Genomic DNA, 23,371 nt, shown 5'->3' on the forward strand with positions numbered 1-23,371 from the left:
GAAGATGGCGGCGGGAACGGGGAGTGAGTGCGGGGCGTGTGGGGAGAGGCGGTGGGGAACCGGTGGGGAACCGGTTAGCCGGGGGCAGAGGAACGGCGGCGGCTCGCAGTCACGGTGCTGAGGCGGGAAGGGGCGGGGGAGCGGCCCGAGGAGATCTGAGGAGGTCTGAGGGGAAAGGCGGGGCCAACGGTCTGAATGGGCGGGGCCTGCCAGAGTGGGTGGGGCAACGGGTGGTGTGGGCGGGGCTTGGCGCGGAGTGGCTCCTGCGGTGCGGTGTCGCGGTGCGGAGCTTCCCGTTGTCCCTGCAGAGCATAAGCTGCTGAGCGCTGGCCCCACCGAGCCCTGGTCCATCCGCGAGAAGCTCTGCCTCGCCTCCTCCGTCATGCGCAGCGGAGACCAGAACTGGTAAGGGGTGGGCCTGGCACTGTGCGGTTGGTCCTGTGCGATTCTTGTTCCGGCGTGCTACGGGTAGGGGTGTTAAACACGTGCCTGGAAACGGCTCTACTTCTGGAATAGCGTGTGAAAACAGAAGTACATTAATTGGTGCAGAGCACGTGTTTGTAGATTGAATCATAGAGCATCCTGAGTTGGAATGGGCACACAGGGTTCATTGAGTCCAACTACTGCCTCCACGTACAGCTATCCAAAATACAGACTCTGTGTCTGAGAGTGTTATCCAGACACTTCTTGAACCGTGGCAAGCTTGAATAGGAAGAGTTGTGTCCAGGTAACACATGTACGAGCCGTGTTTGCCATTCCTGTGCTCCTAGTTTGCTTTTGCTGCCTGTTTCCCCCCCAGAAAGGGAAGATTTTGTTTAATTGATTAGAACATGATTTTCAAAGCAAGGAAGGGAAGCTGTTGCAGCAGGAGTAGAGAGATACTTTTGAGTCCAGAGGCCGTAGTTGAATGATTCCTTAAAAAAAAAAACAAACTCCATCTTGGCAAATCCATTGTGTTAATGGGGACTGTTTTGTGATGAGCATTAAGAGACCTTTTTGCAGTGTGTTGGTCGGGGTAGGGTCAGTGGGCAGTCATGTGCTATTTTTCCCCTGCAGGGTCTCAGTCAGCAGAGCCATCAAACCCTTTGCAGAGCCAGGCCGCCCGCCTGATTGGTTTTCCCAAAAGGTAAGAGGCTGCCAATGTAGTCCTGGAAAAAAATGAATTCTGTATGCCGTGTGCAAGGCAATAAGATTACAAAACTGAATTGATATAAGACTGGATAAGGTTAAAAAAAAGAGAGCAGAATGATCAGAGACGTGGAAAGCTCCCTTCTAAGGGATGGCAAAGTAACGTAGAACCTTTTGGCGTAAGAAAGAGATAACTGAAAAGAAAAACAACAGATGCCCATACAATTGTGAGCAGCGTGCCAGTGGTGAACAGGGCTTGTCCAGCAGAAGAGTTAGAGGCTATTAAGTAGGACTGACAGGAAGCAGGTTCAAAGCAAACCAAAACTGGCAGGTGATTGAGCTGTGGGGTTTTGTGGATGCCCTTATGTTTTGGTGTGTCCAAGTGTTTGGCCAAGCACCTGCAGTTTTTGTTAGGTAAGGGCCAGAGAGAAATTAAGAGAATTAAGGGAGAAGTCTCTTTTTTGGTTTGGTTTTAATGTCATTTACTGTTTCTGTAGTTTTGTTAAACTTGATTTAATACTATCTTGTCTTCTTCATTGAAATATTTTTGGTCTGTGTTCACAGACAGAAGTGTTACAGTTACAGATTTCCTGTTCGTGTTCAGTTTCTTTTTTTTTTTCTTTTTTTTTTTAATTTGTTTTTTGGGAATGTCTGTTTTTTTGTCTTTATTCTGAATCAGCCAAATCTGTTTCATTCAGCTAGAATGAAAAAGTGAACTTGCTTCCTCCTTTTGAGGTCTGCTAAATTGTATCTTTGGGAGAAACTCAGGAGAATTCTGTTCATAAAGCATTAGACCTCTAAAGAGTAGTGGCCTGAAGGTTTTGTAGGTAGGTTGATCCAACTCTTTGATGTCCTCTGATTTTCTTTCTTTCTTTTCAGCATTGTGCATCTCAGTATTCAGAGCTCTTGGAGACTACAGAGACCCCTAAGTGAGTATAAAGTCTGAAGCAAATGCAGACTGGGAACAGCTGGCAGCAGCTATGAAAGAAAGAACTCAGATTTTCTGCTTCATGACTGTTTTGTTTTCCTCTTGTTCTACAGGAGAAAGCGTGGTGAGAAAGGAGAGGTGGTGGAAACTGTGGAAGATGTCATTGTGCGGAAACTGACTGCAGAAAGGGTTGAGGAGTTGAAGAAAATTATTAAAGAGACACAGGAGAAATACAGGTATGTGGCAGAGGCAGAGCTGTGGTGTGCCTGAAAACCTGTCCTGAAAAAGTGGCCTAAGTGGGATGGTGCTTGGGGCAGAAGCGTATGGAACAGGAGCTTTTTGGGCTTATTGGTTGGTAATAAGTAATTAAGAAGATTTTCTGATTACAGGCAACTCAAGAAGGATGCAGAGCTGATCCAGGCTGGACACATGGATAACAGACTGGAGGAGCTGTGCAATGAGATTATGATGTGGGTTATTTAATTATTTCCACGTCGTTTTCTTCTGAGATTGTAGTCCCTGATGTTTTGTGTTTGGCAGACGTCTTTGGTTCAGTCCTTTTTGAGCTGAGAGAGATAGGTCATGCTTTGGCCTCTGGGGGTGAACTTAGGTTGCGGGACAGCAGCTGATGTGAAACGTCTTCCAGAGTTAGATAGAGTTAGGATAGAATTTGTCAATGGCTTGCAAAATGATGCTTGCTTCTACCATTTTGATGTGCTACTGGAAGTGAAACTTCCTGTGAAGCGTGGTATTCTCTTGTTGGCCTCTGATTCTGCTTTCCTCCTCAGAGGATTTAAGGCTGAGTCCACAGAGTAGTTCATTGTTGTCTGGAGATCATGGGGTAGAGGCCAGTAAGCTGATTGTGTGGGAGAAGCTAAGGGGCAGTGGAACATATGACAAGATTTTTATTCTGTGTACAGAAAGAAGAAGCTGGAGGAGGAGGAGGCAGAAGTCAAGAGGAAGGCTACAGATGCTGCTTATCAAGGTACGCTGGACAGTTGCTTCTTTGCTCTCCAAGGGACATGCTTCTGTTCTTCAGAACCTCTGGAAAATATCATGTCTTGTGACCTGTTTGGTGTGAATTCTTTGCCCTCGGGGTGGAAGAAAGAGTTTGTATTCTCTTTCCAGCAAAACACAAAGAGTTCTGATAAGAAAACAAGTTCTGTAGAAAGGGCATGTGTAAGAGGAATAAGAATTCGTTCTGAATGTTTCATCCATTCACAGTTCCTAGGGCAATGCAGTGAGCTACCCCAGCAGTGGTGGGATGTGGTAAATACCCAGTTGCTGGGGAAATGAAATTAAGGTGCATTACCAATCCCTAGTATTATCTGTGATCTTAGTGTGGTGTGGTGCAGGAAGTTTCTACAGTATAAATTGTTTTCTTAGGGTTCTTTAGGCCAGTCAGAAGTAACTCAGGAGCTGTCCAAGATGGATGGAGTCATGCAATCCCGTTCTCTTCTGTTCTCTTCCAGCTCGTCTGGCCATTAAGAATCCGCCACGCAGGTTAACGGGTGTGATGGTTCGCTCCCCTGCAGGTTCAACCTCTCCAGGGGGAGACTATGCTCTGGGAGATCTGTCTCAGCCTGCTGTGGATGAGGCCAGCCCAGGGGTAAGAACACTTCCCATGGTAAGAGGGAAAGACCAGCTTGGGACATGGGGTTCTGCATCCTTCATGGAACAGGAGCGTGGGGAGAAGCCCTTGGCTTGTTCTGCAGACTTTTCCTTGTGGTAGTGCTGTAGTGTGGTTGATGTACAGTGCTGCTCGAGAGACGTGTCTTCCTCCGTGTCTGTGATGATCAGGTGCCTGAACCAAAGGCTGTGTAGGGGCAGCAGTGGGTTGACCAGGCAGTCTTCTGTGTGTGCCTGGGAAGAGGCACTGCAGGGCAGGGAAAGGGTGAAAGCCTGGAGTAGTGTAGTGAGTGAATGTAGTAGGTGTCTGTGGTGTGCTGCTCTTGATCACTGCTCTTGGGGGAAGGAGCAAGTGGGACTAGTCGGTGTGGTGGAGTGTGGCTTTGAACAGTGTGGTTTTTCTCTTTCTCAGGTCACTCCAGGGACATTGCCCAGCACCCCAGTTGCCTCCTTCATTGGAATCCCTGACACCCCTCCAGGCTCTGCTCCCCTGGATGCCCCCATGACCCCAGTCACTGATGATTCACCCCAGAAAAAGATGCTAGGACAAAAAGCAACTCCGCCTCCTTCCCCTCTGCTCTCAGAGCTGCTGAAGAAGGGCAGTCTCCTGCCCACAAGCCCCAGGCTGGTATGGAGCTCTCTGCTCATATATACAAGCACACAAATAATCTGCTCCAGACTCTTCCACTGAAAAAGGAGGAGCTGCAAAGGCTTTTAAAAAATATACTGTTGTGTGAGAATCCCAGCAGAAGAGAAATTTGAGAGATAATTATCCCTGTGAAGCCACAAAGGTGGGATTCTTTCCCAGCTTTACTGGGGGTCCAGGGCTGCAGGTGTCAGCACACAGAACTGGCTGTCCCTAGCTGTAAGGAGTTGGAGTTGCAGGCTTTGGTAGAGGAAATGGTTCTCACTGGGGCTGCATGTTAGTAGGCATCATCCCGGTCAGTCTCCATGGTTCTTGTTGAGTTCTCCTTTGGGCTCACAGTTCTTGCTTACATCTTGGCAGGATGTAATCTTGTGCTTCAGTCTTTATAGTGGATCTTAGTGTAGGAATAGAGAGTCCTTCAGTGAAGTTTATGACCAATATTGAAGTTCTTCAGTCTTTTCCTAGTTGTAGCCAGTTACTAAAATTGTTGTGAATGTCATTTTGGCCCTTCTGGTGTTCGTGACTACAAGGCGTAGGAAGGAAGGCAGTCATTGCTGTCTCTGATCAGAGCCCTTCAGAAAGCAGCAGCCATCAGCCTGCACACGGCATTGATTCCCTGCAGTAGTGCTTGTGTGATGAAGTAGATGTATTGCTGTTGATTTTTCAGTAATCATATTTGGAGTATTTTCTATACATTACCTTGTGTAGGTGTGCCATGCTCTGTGTTAGTGGGCTGCAGTGTAAGATACGACAAAGGGAAGAGAATGGCTGTGGAAGTCTTTGGGTTTTCTTTGTATCAGTTGATTCAGTCTGTTAGTGGTTTAGAGTGTGACCTTGACAGAGTTACATTCCATCTTCATGTGTCAGTTTCTCTGAACTCAAAATAAAGGATAATTCTTTGCCATTTTAGGGGGTAGAGAGGCTAACTCTACTGGTATTGTAAGGAATTGTGTGATCTTTGTGCTGAGTAACTGAGGTAGAGCAAAGGATGTTTTTGTCCTACCTTAACGGGAGTTTGCATTGTAGCTGTATTGTAGTTGAAAAATAGTTTTAAACTTGCATAAGGGGACCTTAGGCAGGGACTAGACTGGACAAAAAGCACAGAAGAGTTGTTGAGACAGCAAATGATGGATATACTCACAGAGGTGCATATCTGGCAGAGAATCGCTGATGTGTTCATATCTCCAGGAACTTCAGTTGTGTCCTCCTTTGGCAGGTTGGTGAAAATGAGATGGCAGTGGCTTCTGGTCACATGAACAGCTCAGGAGTCCTGCTGGAGGTAGGAAGTGTCCTTCCAGTGCTGCACAGTGGGGAAATGCAGTCAGCACCTGGTGCTGTTCCTGCATCTCCTGCTGCTTCAGGTAACTCAAAAGGGGTTTTTTCCCTGTACGGTTCTCCCTTTAGAAGTCCCTGAGGCTTAGCAATGTTGCTGTTACGTGCCATAATTTCACAGACTGTTTTATGAATTCTCCTTGGAGAGAAATGAAGAGCATTTCTCAGCCTGCCTCACCTGGGGGCTTCTTTACCAGATCTGTTGCTATTTCTGCACTCTTATCCCTTTCCCTGTTTTCCTTCTGAGAAGACTAATTCTTAATGGGAAAAACATATATATGTATGTATGTCTTGGTCTGAAATGACTGGAATGGATAGATTTGATCGGCTCTGGTCCATCCAGTCTAGTTTTCTGGGTTTGATGCTGGCCTAATACCTGGCAGTTCAGTTTAGAAATGAAGATTTAGTTGACAGGGAGTTGGGGAAAATTGTATCTAGTGTCTGAGCCTCAATGTGTCTAAATACAGCTGCCTGTGAAACTGCAGACTTCATTTACCTTACCTCTGCTTCTCAGGGGTGCGCTGAGAATTACACTGCAGTGGACTGTGGGCTCTAGAGAAAATTCCATAGGCTGAGTGAGAAGGGACAGTGTGGGAATCTGTGCACTGAGGCCTTTCAGAACCTCCTGCCTGAGATGAAGTTCCTTCTCAGCTCATACTAACGAAGGATTTATTAATGTTGTCTGCAACTGAGGGTTTACACCGTTTGTTCATACGTAATTCCACATGAATAATCTTACTTTCCTTACCCATCTCTGTTCTTTAAGACCTTTTAATTTGGTCCAGATGGTTCAGTAAATTCAGACTGGAAGTTACGGCTGAGTGGCAACCTCTGATAACAAAGGAAGTCTCCAAGAAAGACCTGCAAAGAGATTCCCTCTGCTCCCTTCCACCTCCTGTGATGACTGTTTGTCTTGGCTTACCTTGTGTGTCTCTCTCAGTCCGGGTTTTCAGATTTCCTGTAATTATATTGGAATGAACCTTTGGAAGGGGATCTCTCTGCATGTGTGGCTTAGCCTGTCCAGGCCTTACTTTGAACACTGTCCCATAGTCTGCATGATTTCATCTCTGACTGCACCTAGGAATCATGCCTTTGTGGTGCAGCTTTCTTTACAGCTTTTGGGACTGTCAGTAGGTACTATTTAGTGTGTTCTCCCAGAGGAAGCCACCATACGAGTGAGGAACCCAGCGGTGCTGCTTCTCGCTCATGTGCTTTTCCCTTCTACTCTCTGGTAGGTGCTCCTACGCTTTCCCGGCTTTTAGAAGCTGGTCCTGCGCAGTTCACCTCACCTCTTGCTTCCTTCTCCGCTGTTGCCAGCGAACCTCCAGCTAAGCTCCTGCCACCCCCTGTAGAGCCTGTGTCGCAGGCAACCATTGTCATGATGCCCACGCTGTCAGCACCATCCGTTGTGCCACCAGCTGCAGCTCCAGAAAGCGTAGTCACAGGTGCGTGTCTGAACGGCGCACTCATAGGTGGTAGAACTTGCCTTGGGCACAGCACCCGGCAAGCTCCCAGCTGGCATTGTACCATCTCCGACTCGCCTTCCTTTCTGAAAGGATGGTTATGGCTGGGTTTTGGAGTAAACAGGTGGTGAATATGGGATTTAAACAGGGTTTGTTGGGCGGGAGTTGCTGCATTGTGATTCAGGGGCTGATTCCAGGCCTGGAATCTCTCTTTCTCTCTGCCGTGGGAAAGCAAGCATGTCACCCATATTTATCTTGCACTTTTCTATGCTATGCTGTTATGGGTGGAGCTGGGGTACTTGAGACTGGTGATTGGTCTTAGCCACTGCAGTATTTGGTTATGATTGTCACTCTCATCCCTGTGCAGTGAGCCAGCCAGAAGCCTGTGTTTCCATGGAAGCAGTGTCTGATTCCCATACAGTGACAGTATCCATGGACAGCAGTGAAATATCCATGATCATTGATTCAATCAAGAAAGAGTGCCTGGGTTCTGGAGCTGGCAGTACTGCGGGGTCTTCCAAAGATCACTGCATTGATGGGAAAGAAGACCTGGATTTGGCTGAGAAGATGGATATTGCAGTGTCCTATACAGGCGAAGAGCTGGACTTTGATACTGTTGGAAATATTATAGCCATCATTGAAGACAAGGTAAACAGGCAAAGCACAGAGCTGGCAGCCTGCTTTCCCCATCAAGTTAGGTTAATCTCAACCGATTACTTCTTGTCAAATTAATCAGCTTAAACAAGAAAGGAATAACTTTTTCAAAATGCCCATTTTCACAGTCATTGTCAGTAGGAAGCGACTGTGACACCAGTGCCACATTTAGCCTGGTGCTTCGCTCCAGAATACAGACAGAAATCTCTCTCGTGTTGGATAGGGTTTGAGTCAGTGCCCTTTTACTGAAACTCAGACTCCACAGCGAGCGATGGGACTCTGCTAAAAGCAACTCTGTAGATCTGTTACACCCAGCTTTTCCACAATTAGCTTGCTACCAAATAACAGTGAATTATTTTTAGTCCCTCTGTCTGACCTTGGTCTGCATTTCTCTGTGTTTATTTTGGTAATAAAGGTAGACGACAACCCCGAAGTTCTGGATGCGGCAGTTGTGGAAGCTGCTCTGTCCTCTTTCTGTGAAGATACTGATGACCCTCAGGCTTTGCCTGGCCCATGGGAACACCCAATTCATCAGGAACATGAGAAACAGGCCCAGATACCCCAAGTGTCTGTAACTGTGAAGCAGGAGAGACTGGAGTGTGAGGAGCCAGAGGCAAAGGGAATTCGAGAGCTAATGGCCATCAGAGAGCTGGGATCAGAAATAAAGACAGAACCTGCAGAGCAAGAGCAGAATCAGCTGGGCGCTGAAGAAACCATGTCAGCAACGACGAGAGTAACAGAAACGCCAGAGCTTAGGAGTCAAGAGATTGAGGAGGATCAAAGAGCAGCTGTGGCAGCAGGAGAGAGCTCTGAAATTGAAATAGAATCGACCAAGGGAGAAGACACAATGCACAATACGGTGAAGACTGAGGTACGTCAGCTGAGAGGCCTGAAACTGATGTGGGGAAAGAGGAGCAGCTGTAGTAGGCAGGAAAGAGGTTTAGAGGAAGGATGAGTGCTGGGTTGAAGGTGACATCAATGAATGTGGCTGACTGTTTCCTTGGGAGTCGTACTGCCGATCCGTTCGATCTGCAGGGAACTTCTCTGCTTTAGGCAGTACTTTGATGTAACTCCCCTGGCCCATGTGCAGAACTGCTGTTGGGAAGGTGCTCAGTGAAATTCATTGCCTTGAGCTAGGTTAGAGTGAGATTAGTTGTGCCCACACCTTCACTGAAGTAAGCTGACACAAACGTCTAGATTTGTGCATTTCTCTTCCCTCCAGACCCCACCTGATGATGATTCATCCCCTCCACAAGTCCCAAATGTGAGTGAAGACTCCTCACAGGCTGATGTTCAGCACAAATTTGAGCTGTCAGGTAACTTAATACAGCTAGGAAATCTTTTACATGCAACATTATTAGCTGGATAGATGTCAGTGATCTGGTTCAGGTGTTTTGGGGTGGAGGGAGAAAAGTATATGTAGGAACAGGGGTAATTACTGCAGGACAGTAGGCTTTGGTTCAGGAGCTTTTGTAGAAAAGACTGCATTAGAGAGCTATAACCTTTCTGCTTCTCTTTCTTTCGCAGACTCAATGAAGGAGGAAGCCCAAGCCCTCTTTAGGAGTCAGATGAAGGTAATTGTGAATTGGCTGTAGTCCTCTTGGTTTCACTAATAAGACCTCACTGCTGCTGCTTTCTGGCTCCCACCTACTAAAAAACAAAGCCTGTGTTCAGCTTTCTGCACTGAGAAATAGTCAGCATGAAGTTGGGAACTAAAGGGGAGATTGCTTCAGGCCCTGTACAGCTCAGTACACGTGTTTCTATGTTTAAGCTGTTGGCAGTGGGAAGTAAGGCAGGATAGTAAGCAGAATTTTGTGGAAGTGCCTGCACAGTTGTCAACAGCTATAGTAAGAATATCACTTTGCTTGCTGAACCATAGTGCTTTGGAGGCTTTGAGTTGCTGCTGTAGTTGGCCGTGCAGACTTATGAACTCCTTGTGTTTCAGGATGGGCAGGGTGAAGAGGATGATGAGGATGGTGCCAGTGAGGCTGCCAGTTTGGAGGAGCCCAAAGAAGAAGATCAAGGTGAGGGATATCTGTCAGAGATGGATAACGAACCCCCTGTGAGTGAGAGCGACGATGGCTTCAGTGTCCACAACGCACCATTACAGTCTCACACACTAGCTGACTCCATCCCCAGCAGCCCAGCCTCCTCGCAGTTGTGAGTATCAGTGAAGCTCTGTGTCACACAGGTGCAAATCCCAGGCTGTTTCCTGGGGGGAGTGTAGGATTCTCATTTCTGTTTTGCTGAGTGGGTGCAGTGGGGGAATTTGTTGATGATTTGTCTGGCACTAGATTGTCCTTACTCAGAAGTGCAGGTGTTCATACAGTGCTGTAGTGCCAGGTCCCATTTTTCATATCTCTCTCTGGCTTGGTTTACTGTAAGCATGACAAAGGCAAAATGAACTGTAAGGTTTCTACTGCAAGACAGTATGGAGATTCACAAAGGAAATCATACCATTTTTTCCCAGCTCAGTGTGCAGTGAGGATCAGGAAGCAATACAGGCTCAGAAGATCTGGAAGAAAGCCATCATGCTGGTTTGGAGAGCAGCAGCTAATCACAGGTGAGTTTGATGTCTTGAGAACTGGCAGAAAGAAGTGACTAATATCAGGCAAGCCTGTCCTTTCCCAACTCTGTGGCTTACCTGCCTTGATACAGGGTGAATCATACTGTTAGTGATAGCAGGCAAATAAACATGAGAGCATGACACAAGTATTTGAGAATTGTTCCTCTATTGGCAAGGACAGGGCATTCAGTGGAGTCTTTCTCTCTTCAGGTATGCCAATGTCTTCCTGCAGCCTGTGACTGACGATATAGCACCGGGCTACCACAGCATTGTGCAGAGGTGGGTCTCAGCATTCTTATGTCACGAAAACTCTGGTGTATTTGTGTAAGAATTTCAGGCAGGAAAAGTCTAGATTTCATCTGTTGTTCAGACTGCAAAACTTGGAAAATACTTTTCTTCTGACATCATTCAATTTCCCCAAGAAAAAGAGTCATCTTCAGTAATGTATACAAGTCTATACGCAGCCCAACCCTTGAATGAAGTACAGACTTGACCAGAATGCTTTTTATCAGTGAAGTGGTATGTGACTATCTCTGTTTCTGTCCAAGGGTTGAATTTAAGATTTGACATTCCAAAGACCTGGGTTCCTTGATCAGCTCTTTTATTGTCTCAGAAAGTCCAGATTCTGGGAGAGTTACCAAAATACGCCTAAATAGTCCAGTGGCTCTGGCTCCCTTATGTCTCCCAGGATGCCTGGAGAAGGCAAATGCCTCTCTTGAGGCAGCTGTTCTGCATTGTTACCATTCCTGTTAACTGCTGAGCAGCCTTTGTCTCCTGATCTGAGGCCTTGAACTCAGGAATGCAGCCTATATGGAGAACATATTCTGCTAAATTAAATAGATGGTCTAATTAGATATGTCGTAGTCCTTAGATTGTTTGCAAACGAGAAGGGAGAGAGTTACATATTTGTGTTGCTGTTTTGAACGTATTTCATAGGCCAATGGATTTATCTACCATCAAGAAGAACATAGAGAACGGGCTGATACGAACCACAGCTGAGTTCCAGCGTGATATTATGCTGATGTTTCAAAATGCAGTTATGTACAATAGCTCTGACCATGATGTGTACCATATGGCTGTGGAGATGCAGCGAGATGTCCTGGAGCAGATCCAGGTAAAGTACTGAGCTGAGGCTGTTTCAGAACAGAGTGTCTGCATTGCTTCACAGGTACAGGAGAGACTTCTGGAAGTGAAAACAAAGTTTTGCTCACAGTGTCTTCAAATGAAGTCCCATCTTTGCCTGCTTGTACCAGCTTAGGTGTTTGTGGTGAACTGGATTGTTGAAACTAACACAGCAAAATGTTTGGTTTAGCCCAGGCTAATTTCAAACCTAATTTCCTTTGGGGGTGCACATATGCTTAGGCCAGCAAGAACTGGGGTGTGGTTCAGGAACAGAAACAAGCAACGAGATCGGTGAATGACAAGGGACGCATCTGCTGCTTTTGGTGACTGTCAGTCTGGGCTGGCTTGAGGCATATACAAAACTGTCTGAGAATATGTATCACTTAGAATTTCTTCTGAAGTGGAAAGTCCCAGCTGCCAGGGCTGTCATAGTTTGAACTGGATTTTTATAGTCCCTCCGGACTCGTGGCTTCTGAGGTGAATGGGGGAACTTATTCTGAGTAGCAAACAAGGAACTGAAACTGTCTCTGACCCAATCGTTCCCAGCCCTGTGGTGTGTGATGGTTAGCTGACAAGCTCTAACTGAGCTTGTTTTGCTTGAGAATCTTAACAGAGCATGGTTTTCCTGCAGCAATTTCTGGCTACACAACTGATCATGCAAACATCAGAGTCGGGGATCAGCGCAAAGAGCCTGCGTGGGCGCGACTCCACTCGCAAGCAAGATGCTTCAGAGAAGGTGAGAATGCTGCACCCTGCACAAGGGTGGCTGGTGTCTTCTGGAGAATCTGGAGATACTGCACAAAGTTCCAGTACCAAAGATGTGCAGAATGTGTTTTTAGATTGAAATAGCTCCTGCATCTTCATGTGAGCAATTTATCGTTATCATTTTTCTTTAACTAAGTCCATTGATTAGACTTCAGCTCTGGAGTTGCACATCAACCCCAAAATGGGTCTGAGAATCATGAGTTATTTCTGCAACCCCTCAGTTTCTTTCCATGATTTCGAGAGCAAGTGATGAAAAGTGTTGTGAAATGAGTAGAATTTTGGAGGAGGTGTGGTATGGCAGGAAGGTGTAACAAATTGAAGACTAGCCTCTGCCATGTTCTTCACTTCCAAGTCAGGTTTTCAGAACCAGAGAATTACTCGAGTCTGGTTTGCTGTTTAAAACACACCATGGAACTTTCCACTTCCACACTGATCTGAGATACCCAGACTTGATTACATGACCTCACCTGCTCTCAGCTGATACACATAACATTGTGACAGCAAGGATTCCCTGCTTAGTTCAAGTAGAGAGTGTGGCAGACTGCAGAGCGCAGCTGTTCTTTTGGTGGTACGGGCCTTGCCATAACTGGTGAGGGAATAAATATCCCTTTCCTAGCATTCTTGCTCTTGCCTTATTCCTCTTCTGTGCATTTTTATGTTCCTGCCATGTAAGACTGAAGCCATGCAGGAAGGGGAGTGGGGCACATGTTTCTCCATGCTCACGTGTGGGCTTATTGCTTCTGTGTGGTGTGTGCATTTCCCTATCTGATATCTGATAAATCCTTCTGTTTGGCCTTTTAACAGGACAGTGTCCCAATGGGCTCTCCTGCCTTCCTTCTCTCTCTCTTTGTAAGTATTGAAAGGCTCCAGCAGGTACTGCAGTACTGCTGTCATTGTCCTCTGCTCCTTGTCTGGGTGATCACTGCACTGTCACAGCGTCCTCTGCATTACAACAACATGTGTTTAACTTTGGGTCTGTAAAACCATGAACTGTAGAGACTAATCGTTTCAGATCCTTCCTCTTGGTTTGGGTGAGTGGGTGGGTCTTCAGTCCTTCTTCTGGTTCCAAGTGTTCTTATTTTGTCATGTGCCTTGCTGTTTTCCACAACTGCTCTCCTGCTTTCTTTCCATGTAAATGGGAAGACACACCAAATAATGCATTACTATAGTTCTGACATCTCTCATGCTTACACAGCTGCCTCTTCTTCACATTCAAGGCCATACAAAGGGCCTGGGGAAAGTGAGGATTCAGCTGCATTCTCTTTGTTGTTCATGGACCAGAAAACAAATAACAAACTTCGCAGAAATACCTTGCTCTTTGCCCATGGTAATCTGGAAGTGTTTGCAAAGTGTTCCCGAGCCTCTGAGTTGCAGGGAGGAGAGAGGGGAGGAAGATGGAGAGTTTATTTTTTCTCTCGCATATATCTAAAGACAGAGGAGTACTCCAGGAGAGTCAGCATGTCAGCCAGAGGGAGAGGGCAGCGGATCAAAGGAAGCTCTCAGCTCGCCTTCTGCTCATGGAAAGGAGCTGTACGGAGAAGCTAGGGAGCTAGTGCCAGGGTCACTCAACTGGAGGAGCACTTCCTGTAGGGATCAGCAGCTGATAAGGTAGGTTAGTCAGCAATTTTTTCTTTCCATCTTAAGAGCCAAGCTAGAATCTATCACTTTGGAGAAAGCCTGCACACTGCAGGCTCCAAAAACATCTGTCTGGGTGAGAACATTTTTGCCCATCTCTGTCCTGGCCACTGCTAATGCGCAGAGATGCTGCAAATCCCAGCACCCGTGCTGTATCCAGAATGAATTCTAGGTAGGTCTGCAAGCAGGCCTCCCCAGGCCTTCTTAGCAGAGCTTCCCTTTTTCTCCTGTTTGGAAGGCATGAAAAGTTGTTGCCAGATGCACAATTTCTTACCTCCGTACGCTGGAGGAAATGTTTTGTGTCTAAGGTTGCATAACTGGTTTCTGCTAATGCCAGTCTTTTCGTTTGCCTTGTGACTTAGGATGGAGGCACCAGAGGGCGTCGCTGTGCCATTGAGGCAGACATGAAGATGAAGAAATGACGCCAGAGAAAGAGGGGAAAACCCAGCACCTAACGTCCAGAGCTGGAGTGCAAGCAAGATGCTGTTAAAGCTGTTAGAGGCAGAAGAGCTGCAGGTCCATTTCTGGGACCTGTTTCACCTTCTTGGCTTGAGTCTGGGAAGCGACATCTCATCAGAATGTGTTACCCAAAGAAACTTCCTTGGAGGGGAAGACTGGCCCCCCTGCCTGTTCTAGGGCAGTCGTCTTGGGCTTCATCAGTGTTCTGGTGTTAGCTAGCAACTGGTGGCTCGTATGTACTGTAATGTGAAGTGTACAGATTTCTACTAGTGATGTGTAAATGTGTATGTATATTAAAGCCTGGGGAAAAAAAAAATATCCAGTATACAGTGTTCAGTTTTCTGAGCATCACAGCTCCTTTCAACGGGGAGCCCTGCTTTTGTACGAATGTGCGTACAGACCTCGAATTCCTGCAAATGCAGCTCTCTTCCAGTTACCCTTTAAAAGCTCTGCAGTGCTTTGGTGTTAGAGGCAGTACGTTAATAATTAGAATGCTGCATGGTCTTTGGATGGAGGGGAAGGTTTGCTGCCTGGATGTAAGGATATGGCACTCTTGTTATGAAATGGAACATCTGACCATGGAAGGTGGAAATGCTGCAATCTCACTGGAGCTTTCCTTAAGAGACCAGTATATTGAATGCCATGTTATTTGCCTAGAAATTTGAAAAGAGTGTATGAGTTGTGGTGAAAATCTGTTTCTCACAGCTGTAGGCATGCCTGTATCTGGTTTCACAGCAGAAACTTTTAACTTTTTTTTTTTCAGCTGGTTATTACTGTTCTTAGCAACGTAGATGACTGAGTTTAAACTCCTGACTCCTGATTTTCTGCTAACTTTTGTGCAATTTTTTGCCCGTTTACATTTACAGGAGAAAAGAATGACAACACAAAAAATCTCATGGTCCTGATGTTTGCAGCAGCTCGGAGGTGTCTGTACGTGTGTGTGTTTGCATGTGTGCAGGACTCAGCTTTCTGTCACACAAGTTGCAGGAAGCAGTCATTACAGTTAATGTAGAGGGATTGTTACCTTAACTAATGAGAGGTCTTGACTTCCCCAAGTTTTGTGTTGAAGTTTGTTGTGCCTGCTGTGTTGTGTGCCATGCTTGATTAATGTAAGGTGTATTTCCACCAAGGGTCGCTTTGTACTTGGTGCTAGAAATGTAGTCCTTTACTTACTGATTCATTGTCCCTCACTGCTGAACTTGGGAACAAATTTCTCATTCGAATTTCTATGGCCTCCATCTCTAGAGATTCTCATGGCACAAAAAGTCAGAGGGTTCTTTTACGTTTTGGTATTTTGTGGAATAATGTAAGCTGGAAAAGATTTCTGAGGATCATCTTGTCCAACCTGCTGCTCAGAGCAGGGCCTGCTTGAAAGCTAGAGCAGATTGCTCGGAGCCTTGTCAAGTTCTGAAAATCTGCAAGGATGCAGATTTCATCATCTTTTTGGACAGCTTGTTTCAGTGCTTACCCACCCCCATGGAGTAAACATAGGCTGAATTTCCCTGATGCAGCTTGTCATCACTGCCTCCTCTCTTCGACGCTGGCCGCTGAGAAGAGTCTGGCTCTGTCTCCTCTGTAGCACCTCTGCCTCTGTTTGTTTGTGTTGGGCAATGGAAATTCCAGCACGTGGGAGGACTTCTGTCATGCCCACTGGTAACTTGCTTTCATTGTGGAAAGTTGCTCTTCATTCTTACCTTGGTTTCTTCCTTTAACCATTAGAGGATTTTTCCTGCTCAGAGAACCCGTGACATTCTAATAGCCTGTAATGATGTTGTTTAATAACTTCAAAAATCTAAAATGCAGCTTTCCCCTCTGTAGCCCTGCTGCCTCTTTCCCAATTCACCTTCTCATGCTCTGACTCCTCATTTCGTACTTTGCAATGTTTTGTACTAATCTAAACACAAAGCCCATGCTGCATCTCCCTAATCCAACTTTCTACAGACAGAAATCACAACTGCTCTTTTGTTCTTCTAGTGCTATGGCGAATTCAAACTGCAAGCTACAATGTATAGGTTTGGTCACATTATATTTAAGCTTCTTAGGGACTCACGAGTCCAAGTCATTCTGTGGCTTACTCCCTCCCTCCAACTGTTCTAAAACCTCCCCTGTTGACATTTTAATTAGAAATAGTCTTTATCTCAAGAGAAAGTCTCTCTGCGACTTCTGTGATCTCCTCTGTGGCAACTGCTGATAATTACGTTTAATGCAGGTTTTCCACCTGACCCTGTTTTCCCACTGAGGTGTTTGGCACTGATGGTGCGTCACCCCCACTGATCATCTGGCAGCTTTCTGCCTCTGATGTTTGTTGTTGTTGTTTGCTTTTATGTCTTCAGCAAATTGTTGTCTTTTTTTCTTTCTTTTTTCATTTGCTGGAGAGCAGGCTTTTATCATTTTCCTTGTTTTGACATGTAAATCCCTTTCAAAGTCCATCTTCTTTAAAACTAACAGCTTTTCCTTACATCAGCAGGCGTTGCGCAGTGTCTGATCTCTGCAAAGTGAACTAAAACTTTCCCGTTTGATAACGATTCCCTGTTGGCAACTTATGTAAAGTCCGCAAGGCAGTCCTTAATTAGAGGTTGAATTCCCTATCTTTCATCCCTTATTTTTGTACCAAACTGGTGTGGGACTAAGCAGGCTGTAATTACTTCACTCATCCCGCTTGTCTCGCACTAATGCTGCTGTTCTGCTCTCTGGCATCTTGAGTCTTCCAAGATTTAGTGGAGCTGAACATAAGGCCGAAGATGTTTTTAATCAGTGCTTATGCCCAAGTTACCCAGGCTTCCTGCTTTTAGATGGTTATCCCTCTGGACTGGAGTACAGAAAGATGATCACAAGCGATTGGATTACCCTAGCCTAAGGCTTTTCTGTTCCTTGGCAGAGCTGTGGTGACTGGTTATGCGTGTGCAGCCTGCTCTGCCCATGGTGCAGTGCTTTGGGCACTGGTAGTCGTCAGATGAAATCACAGTTTGCCCAACTCCTTTAGCTGGAAGCTGAGAGCAGGTAATGTTATCTCCTGCCTCATCAAATGTTATCTGCTCCTGCTGAAGTCAACTTTGAAATAGGTTTCGGAAGGGAGGCCAGTGAGATCCCAGCTCTCACTGTAAATGCATAAAAGAAAAACAAATATGCTCATCCCAAACCCATTGGATTCTTTATTTCTCCCAGTTATGCACCGTAGGCTGCATTTGCTGCTGTGGTAGCAGACTTGAGAATGCAAAAGGAAGTCAGTGAGAAATGTGCTTGTTCAAGACCCTGGAAAGATTAGGTTGTACATAATTAACTGAAAACTCTGAAGAGGTTGCTAATGAATGTGTAGAATTCTCTGTGGCTTTCTCATCCAGGTAGCTGAGTTCACTGGCAAGATACAGATTTTTCTAAGAGCCGTTTACTGTTGTGAGGGTGATTCTGCAGGTTCCCCTGCAGAGAAGAGACTGCAGAGAAATCATGTTGGACTCATACTCTGGAAGAGGCTTAGGCATGGATTAATGAGTGGAGGTGAAAGGAATGGTTTCTTCCATCTTACAAGAATGCTAACTTTATGAAACATGCAGAACTGATCCGTCAGTGGATGAGTGTGTTTGGTTCCAGTTCTGACTCAGGTACACCAGTGCTGTTAAATCACATCCGTCGTTTTCAACACAAAGGTTCTGTAGTGTTTGCAGTAAGTTGTTTCCAACGTAAAAAGTTCTTACGGTACAGCGAGGGAACTTCCAGTGAGTGGCTGAGCCTTGGAGTCACCGCTGGCTCACAGCTGTCAGCAGCAATGACTTGGTTTTGAACTTGCTGCTGCCTGTCATCGGTGCCTAAATGTGTAGCATCAGACAAAGCCAAATGCTCCAAAGTAGCTCAGCATCCCCTGAGCACCAGCCAGGGGAGAGCACAGCAAAAGCACTGGAAAATCATAATTTGCTTGCTCTGAAATGTCAGTTTGTGTTGCAGAGCTACAGCCCTGCCGTGTGCTGTTAAGTGTGGGCTTAGGAGTAGGCTGCTTGCCTCGCAAAGTTCTTGCTATGTTTTGGCTCTCTGAGTAAGTCAGGAAATGAACTGGGCTTTGTAGTTCTGGATCAGGGTACAAAGAAATTGCTGTTTCTCTCTTTGTGTTTGTTTGCAGATGGGCCATCCCTGGGTGTGGTGCAGTTCTGAGTCGGAGTCAGAGGACAGTGACTTGCAGTCTCTTCTCAGCTGGCATTCAAGTTTGGATCTGGAAGTGGGAAACTGGAGGGACACCGAAGAGGTGGCTATAGGGAAGCCAGAGGAAAGCAGCCAAGAGACAGACAGCAGGCTGGAGTTCAGTGATCCTCTCTGGGAGGAGGATGATAGTGAAGACTTCCAAAAGGCAGAGAGGCAATATGAAGATGACAGTCTTCTCCAGTTCTTCTCAGAGGTACGGCTGTTTGGATGACAGCAAAGTGGGCTGCATAGTTCTGGCCTTGAAATAATAGTTTTCAGTCTCTCCACCATTCTGACAACAGAAATATTCTGGGGGAAACGCAGGTGCCCAGAGTTAATTTGCTCCCTATTCCAAGCCCAGTCCTTGCTCTCGTTTAAAACTGGCACAGCAGCCAAGCAGCTGCTTTGCCAAAACACAGCTCACCCTAAAGCACAGAGATGTCACTGAGCTGAAACTGAAATAACAACACGGGGCTTCATCAGAAGATTCTGCAAGGATTCCTAAAAATGGAAAGAAGTGAGTGAGTGAAAGCAAAAATAGTATTTGTGCTGCTTATTTTTTCTTCCCTTTGCCTTCACAATTTGAAGCAATAAATCTCTGCGTTACAGATAACCCAGTTGCTGGAACCTCTCCGCGTCAGCTGCACAGATTCAGCAGAGACTCTATGGGATTGTTCTGGCTCTGGGAAGCAGGATGATGGGGAAGATCTAAGATGCCAGGAAGAGACCACCAGGACAGTTGTCTCAAGAGCAGAGGAAAGTCAGCCACGTGTCCTGGCAGAAGATGAAAAAGAACACTTCCCAGGAAGAGAGGTAGGAGAGAGGTGGTCCTAAGAGAGGTGAGGTGGTGAAGGAAATCATCTCTAGCAGAGATGGGGAATCCCATGTTCCAGCTGGGGAGAGAGGAACGCAGAAGAGGAGACAGCAGGGAGGTGAATGCAAAGGAAATGTATGAGGGGAAGGATGGTTTTTGTGTATGGATGTGCATCGTTATGAACAGGAAGCTTGTTACAGATCAAACCCTCAGATGTGAGTTGGAGGAATTGCTCCTTGGCAATACAAAGGTGACTCATGAGAGCTGGCAGTCTGCTCTCAGGTTTAATGCAAGACTGGAATACTTGGTTTGTTCTAATTACTGTGTTATGCAGCACACAGCTCGGCTGGTTTCAGGCCCACGTGGATGTACAAGCAATACCAACAACCATCTGCCCCAGGAGACCGTCATGTCTTGGAAGCAGGCACTGTCTAGCCTGTGTTTGCACTAATCCTGTGTCTGGGGGACACTCAGCTCTCACCAGTCTGCGAGGTGTTGCTGGAACAAGCTATAATATCACAGCAGTGGAAGAACAGTGCCTGGTTTTTCAATCCAGTACTCGGTTGCCTTGCAAACTTAGACACTGGAGGCAGAAATGATTTCCAGGGTTGTTCTGTGATTCTGTAGCAAGGGACTTCGTTTAATGGGGAAGTATTGGTGATAGGTGGATGGTTGGATTAGATGTTGTGGGAGGTGTTTTCCAACCTTGGTGGTTCTGTGATTCTAAGGGTTTCACATTTCACCTGTTAAGCCTGAACAGGGTTATTCTGAGCAGTTCCCTTGTGGTCTGCCCAGCGGTCAAAGCCATACATAGCAGTGTCTGTGTTCTTTCTGAGGTGTCTGGTCTATGCTTCAGATCTCATGTTAGGCAATTCTCAAGAGTCCCACTTCTGGACTCCAGAAGTGTCTTTCCCTGCATCTCCTTTTCCATTTTACTGGAAAATCACTGTGCCAACAGCACAATTCTCCTTCCTGGCTGAGTCTATTCTCTGTCATTTTCATGTGGGAGTTTTTGAGGAAACAACCCTGTTGTACTCTTGGGGATCCTGTTTTCTGTGTCTTGAGGTTTAACAAGCCTGAGGCAGTCTTACCTCAGCTCCTGATTGCCCTCTGTATATCCACAACTCTTCCCAGAAAAGAAGACAGACACACCTCTGGGCACCAGTCATCTCCACAGTGTTTGTGTTAGCTGGAGGTGGTTGTGATCCAAGAGATCAAACCCAGCTGTTACTGGAGTCTTGGCCAGCACAATGAAGGTCTGAATAAGGTCAAACATCATCTTCTAGAATAATACAGAGAGACGTAGCTCCCATCTGAGGTTGGATGCAGTAGGAGCATATGCAGCAGGCTGGTTTCTGCTTAAGGGATTCAAGTGGTGAGCTGCCATTTTAACCAGATCTCCATTTTCCTCTGTGCTCTGCAGGACAAGACTCAGGAGGCACCTGGAGAAAAAACTCTGTGTGAAGCAGATTCACAGGAGATTAACCAAGCCCAGGATCAAGATGATAGCGACTGCACTTCTGCAGACCCCATGCTGGGCTCCACAAGCCCTGCCAACCCGCAGCTGTAAGTCTGTCTGCACTCCTGCAGGTGTACCAGAGCAATTGTTTCCTTTGATTCACATCAAAAGATGTATATGGCACAGGTCACCTCTAGGAAGGTGAGATACCCACGGAGAGCAGGAGGGAAGGAGCTAACTTGTACTGTCTCTATGGGTCTGCCAGTATTTTTTAGCACTTACCCCAAAAGTAAGTAATAAGAGTAGTGGATAAATAAGGTTAACTGGAAAATACATGTTTCTTCAAGACAGCTAGGCTTTGTTTAAGCTTGGCGTTGTGCTTTATTAGGTAATGTCCAGTCCAGCTCTTAAGAGAGGCATTATCTTTAAGCAAGCACAGGCTTGTCAGTCACACATGGGCTTTACCACTTGTATGATTACCTGGGCTGTCTATAGAAGGAATACCATAATTTCATGGGATAGGAATCTGAGTTTAAAAATGAGCTTCAGAGTAGTGTGAGCTTTTCTGTCCAGCTTGTCCCTTAGAGCTGCTCAGCTCTATCTTTGTTCCAGCATGTCACCCTGCATCTTCCTGCATTCTGGATGCTTAGTTGTGTGCTCAGATGCAGAACACTTCCACCATTGCTTTGTGTAGCTAAAGAAAAAAGATCTCTGGGCTTTATCCATCTGGATGTGGTGGGTGCACCAATTCATGCTTTGTCTCAAGTGTAACAATCTGGCATTATATACCCTCCACAGGATGCAGTTGAGCTGGGATAACCCCATGCAGCATTCCCATTTCAAAAGAACTGTCCTGTCCATCTGGAAGATGATAGCCAGTCATAGGTATGTAGGGGCAAAGGGTCAAATTGACATTATATTATGTGCCAGTTCCTATGTCACCTTGTCCTCCCTTCCACAACAGACACCACGGGATGGTGTGTCTCTACATGGCTTTGCTTCTGGCTGTTCTTGCAACAAGAACAGCTGTGTGCTGCAAAGATTGAGAGAACACTGCATACTTATTTCCTCTGTGTAACATGCCAGAGTCCAAGTGCTGCTTCCTACACAGCTGGCAAAGACAGCTTCAGCAAGGGGCTCAGCCTCCTCCCATGCCTGGCTGTGCCAGCTGCTGAACAGCAGAAGCTGCTGATGGGCTGTGGCCCTCATGGCCATCAGTAAGAGACAAGCATTGGTCCTGCTGCCACGTTGTCTTTGGGCCCTGCTCAGGGGCAGACAGAGGTCATTCTTTGTGCTTGTCCTTGTAGATGCAGTGGCCCGTTCCTGAAGGCAGTGTCAGACAAACAAGCTCCTGGATACAGTGAGGTGGTGAAGAGGTAAGTTTGTGCAAGAACTATTCACTACCTGATTTCTCTGTTTTCTCCGCCTTCCTCTGGCACCCAACAACTGGTTCGGGTCATCTCTGGTTCCAAAACACTAATGGGACTGTTTCCTTCCTTCTGTCCCACAGAGTCTGGCTGCCATCAGCATCTCCCACTGACTGACTTCTGTTATCAAAACTCCCTTCCAGGTGACCAGGACCTGGAAGTCTGCAGTGACCATGGTGCTGACATGCATTGTGCCTGCCCTTTGCTGGCCTTGCATGGACTGATGTACTGCAGTTCAGCTCTGCAGCTGTGCCCCCTGCCTGAGCTGGGGATTCAGCCTCTGTAGCCCAGCAGTTTCCATGTTGGAAACCTGTGTCTCTGTCAGTATCCACTCTGCTTTCTCCCCAGATGTAGTCTCAGTGGAGAAGTAGGTTATAAGAATATCTCCCAGATAGATTAAGGGCATTTTTCAGAGCTGAATCATGTTCTATTCTGGTCACAGTCATCCTCTCTGCAGCCATTCATTTTCTCATTGTGTCAAAATAAGGGAAGTCATATTTATTCCCCGTCACGTTCCCCTATCAGCGGTGCTATTTTGGCTAGTGGCACCATTTGATTTTAAGGGGTTTTAATAGATCCCTATTTTAGCAACTTTTCTTTCTCCTCCAAGACCTGGGCTGACTTCGTGAGGACTAATGGGATCGCTCTTGAATTCCCTGCAGCTCCTCATGACATTTGTTAGACGTGGCAGCCGATGGCCTGCCAGGCTGCCCGATGACAAGGACCGCGCTGGCTGAACTTTGTCTAACTGAAATGAAACAAACGCTTCTCACTGCCCCACATAGCCCCAGGCGCTAAAACCGATTGCAGAGAGCTGTGCCTTAGGGCCACGACGCAAAGGGCCTTCAGCTCTCCTTCCATGTCCTTCCTGCAGGCCCATGGACCTGACCAGCATCAAGAGGGGTCTGGCCAAGGGCCACATCCGTTCCTTGGCGCAATTCCAGTGCAGCCTGATGCTCATGTTCCAGAACGCCATCATGTATAACGCCGCCAACCACCACGTGCACCGCATGGCGCTGGAGATGCGCCGCGAGGTGCTGGAGCAGATGCAGATGCTGGGCGAGGCCCTGCTCCGCTCGGAGCACCGCAGGTAGCGGGGCGCCGCGGGGCCGGGCAGCGGGCCGCGCTCGGCGTCGGGGCGGGCCGAGAGGCGGGGCGCGGGGCCGGGCGCCGC

At 46.7% G+C, this 23,371-nt stretch overlaps 1 protein-coding gene across 1 annotated transcript; it reads left to right on the forward strand.

The window, feature by feature from the left end:
- Positions 1-4: 4 nt before the first annotated feature.
- Positions 5-23,291, forward strand: BRD8 (bromodomain containing 8; the record flags this gene model as incomplete). The annotated part of the gene is made up of 22 exons (XM_079542248.1): positions 5-23; positions 309-405; positions 1,057-1,126; positions 2,008-2,057; positions 2,170-2,292; positions 2,446-2,526; positions 3,560-3,665; positions 4,098-4,313; positions 5,548-5,692; positions 6,899-7,108; positions 7,494-7,774; positions 8,196-8,651; positions 9,003-9,096; positions 9,308-9,354; positions 9,726-9,940; positions 10,557-10,625; positions 11,283-11,460; positions 12,100-12,204; positions 18,439-18,711; positions 20,735-20,877; positions 22,078-22,146; positions 23,072-23,291. 22 exons carry the CDS (start codon positions 5-7, stop codon positions 23,289-23,291), a joined length of 3,267 nt encoding a protein of 1,088 aa, XP_079398374.1.
- Between the last annotated feature and the right edge of the window lie 80 nt (positions 23,292-23,371).

The sequence above is a fragment of the Tetrao urogallus genome, assembly GCF_951394365.1.
Source record: "Tetrao urogallus genome assembly, chromosome: 14".
Classification (NCBI taxonomy): Eukaryota; Metazoa; Chordata; class Aves; order Galliformes; family Phasianidae; genus Tetrao; species Tetrao urogallus.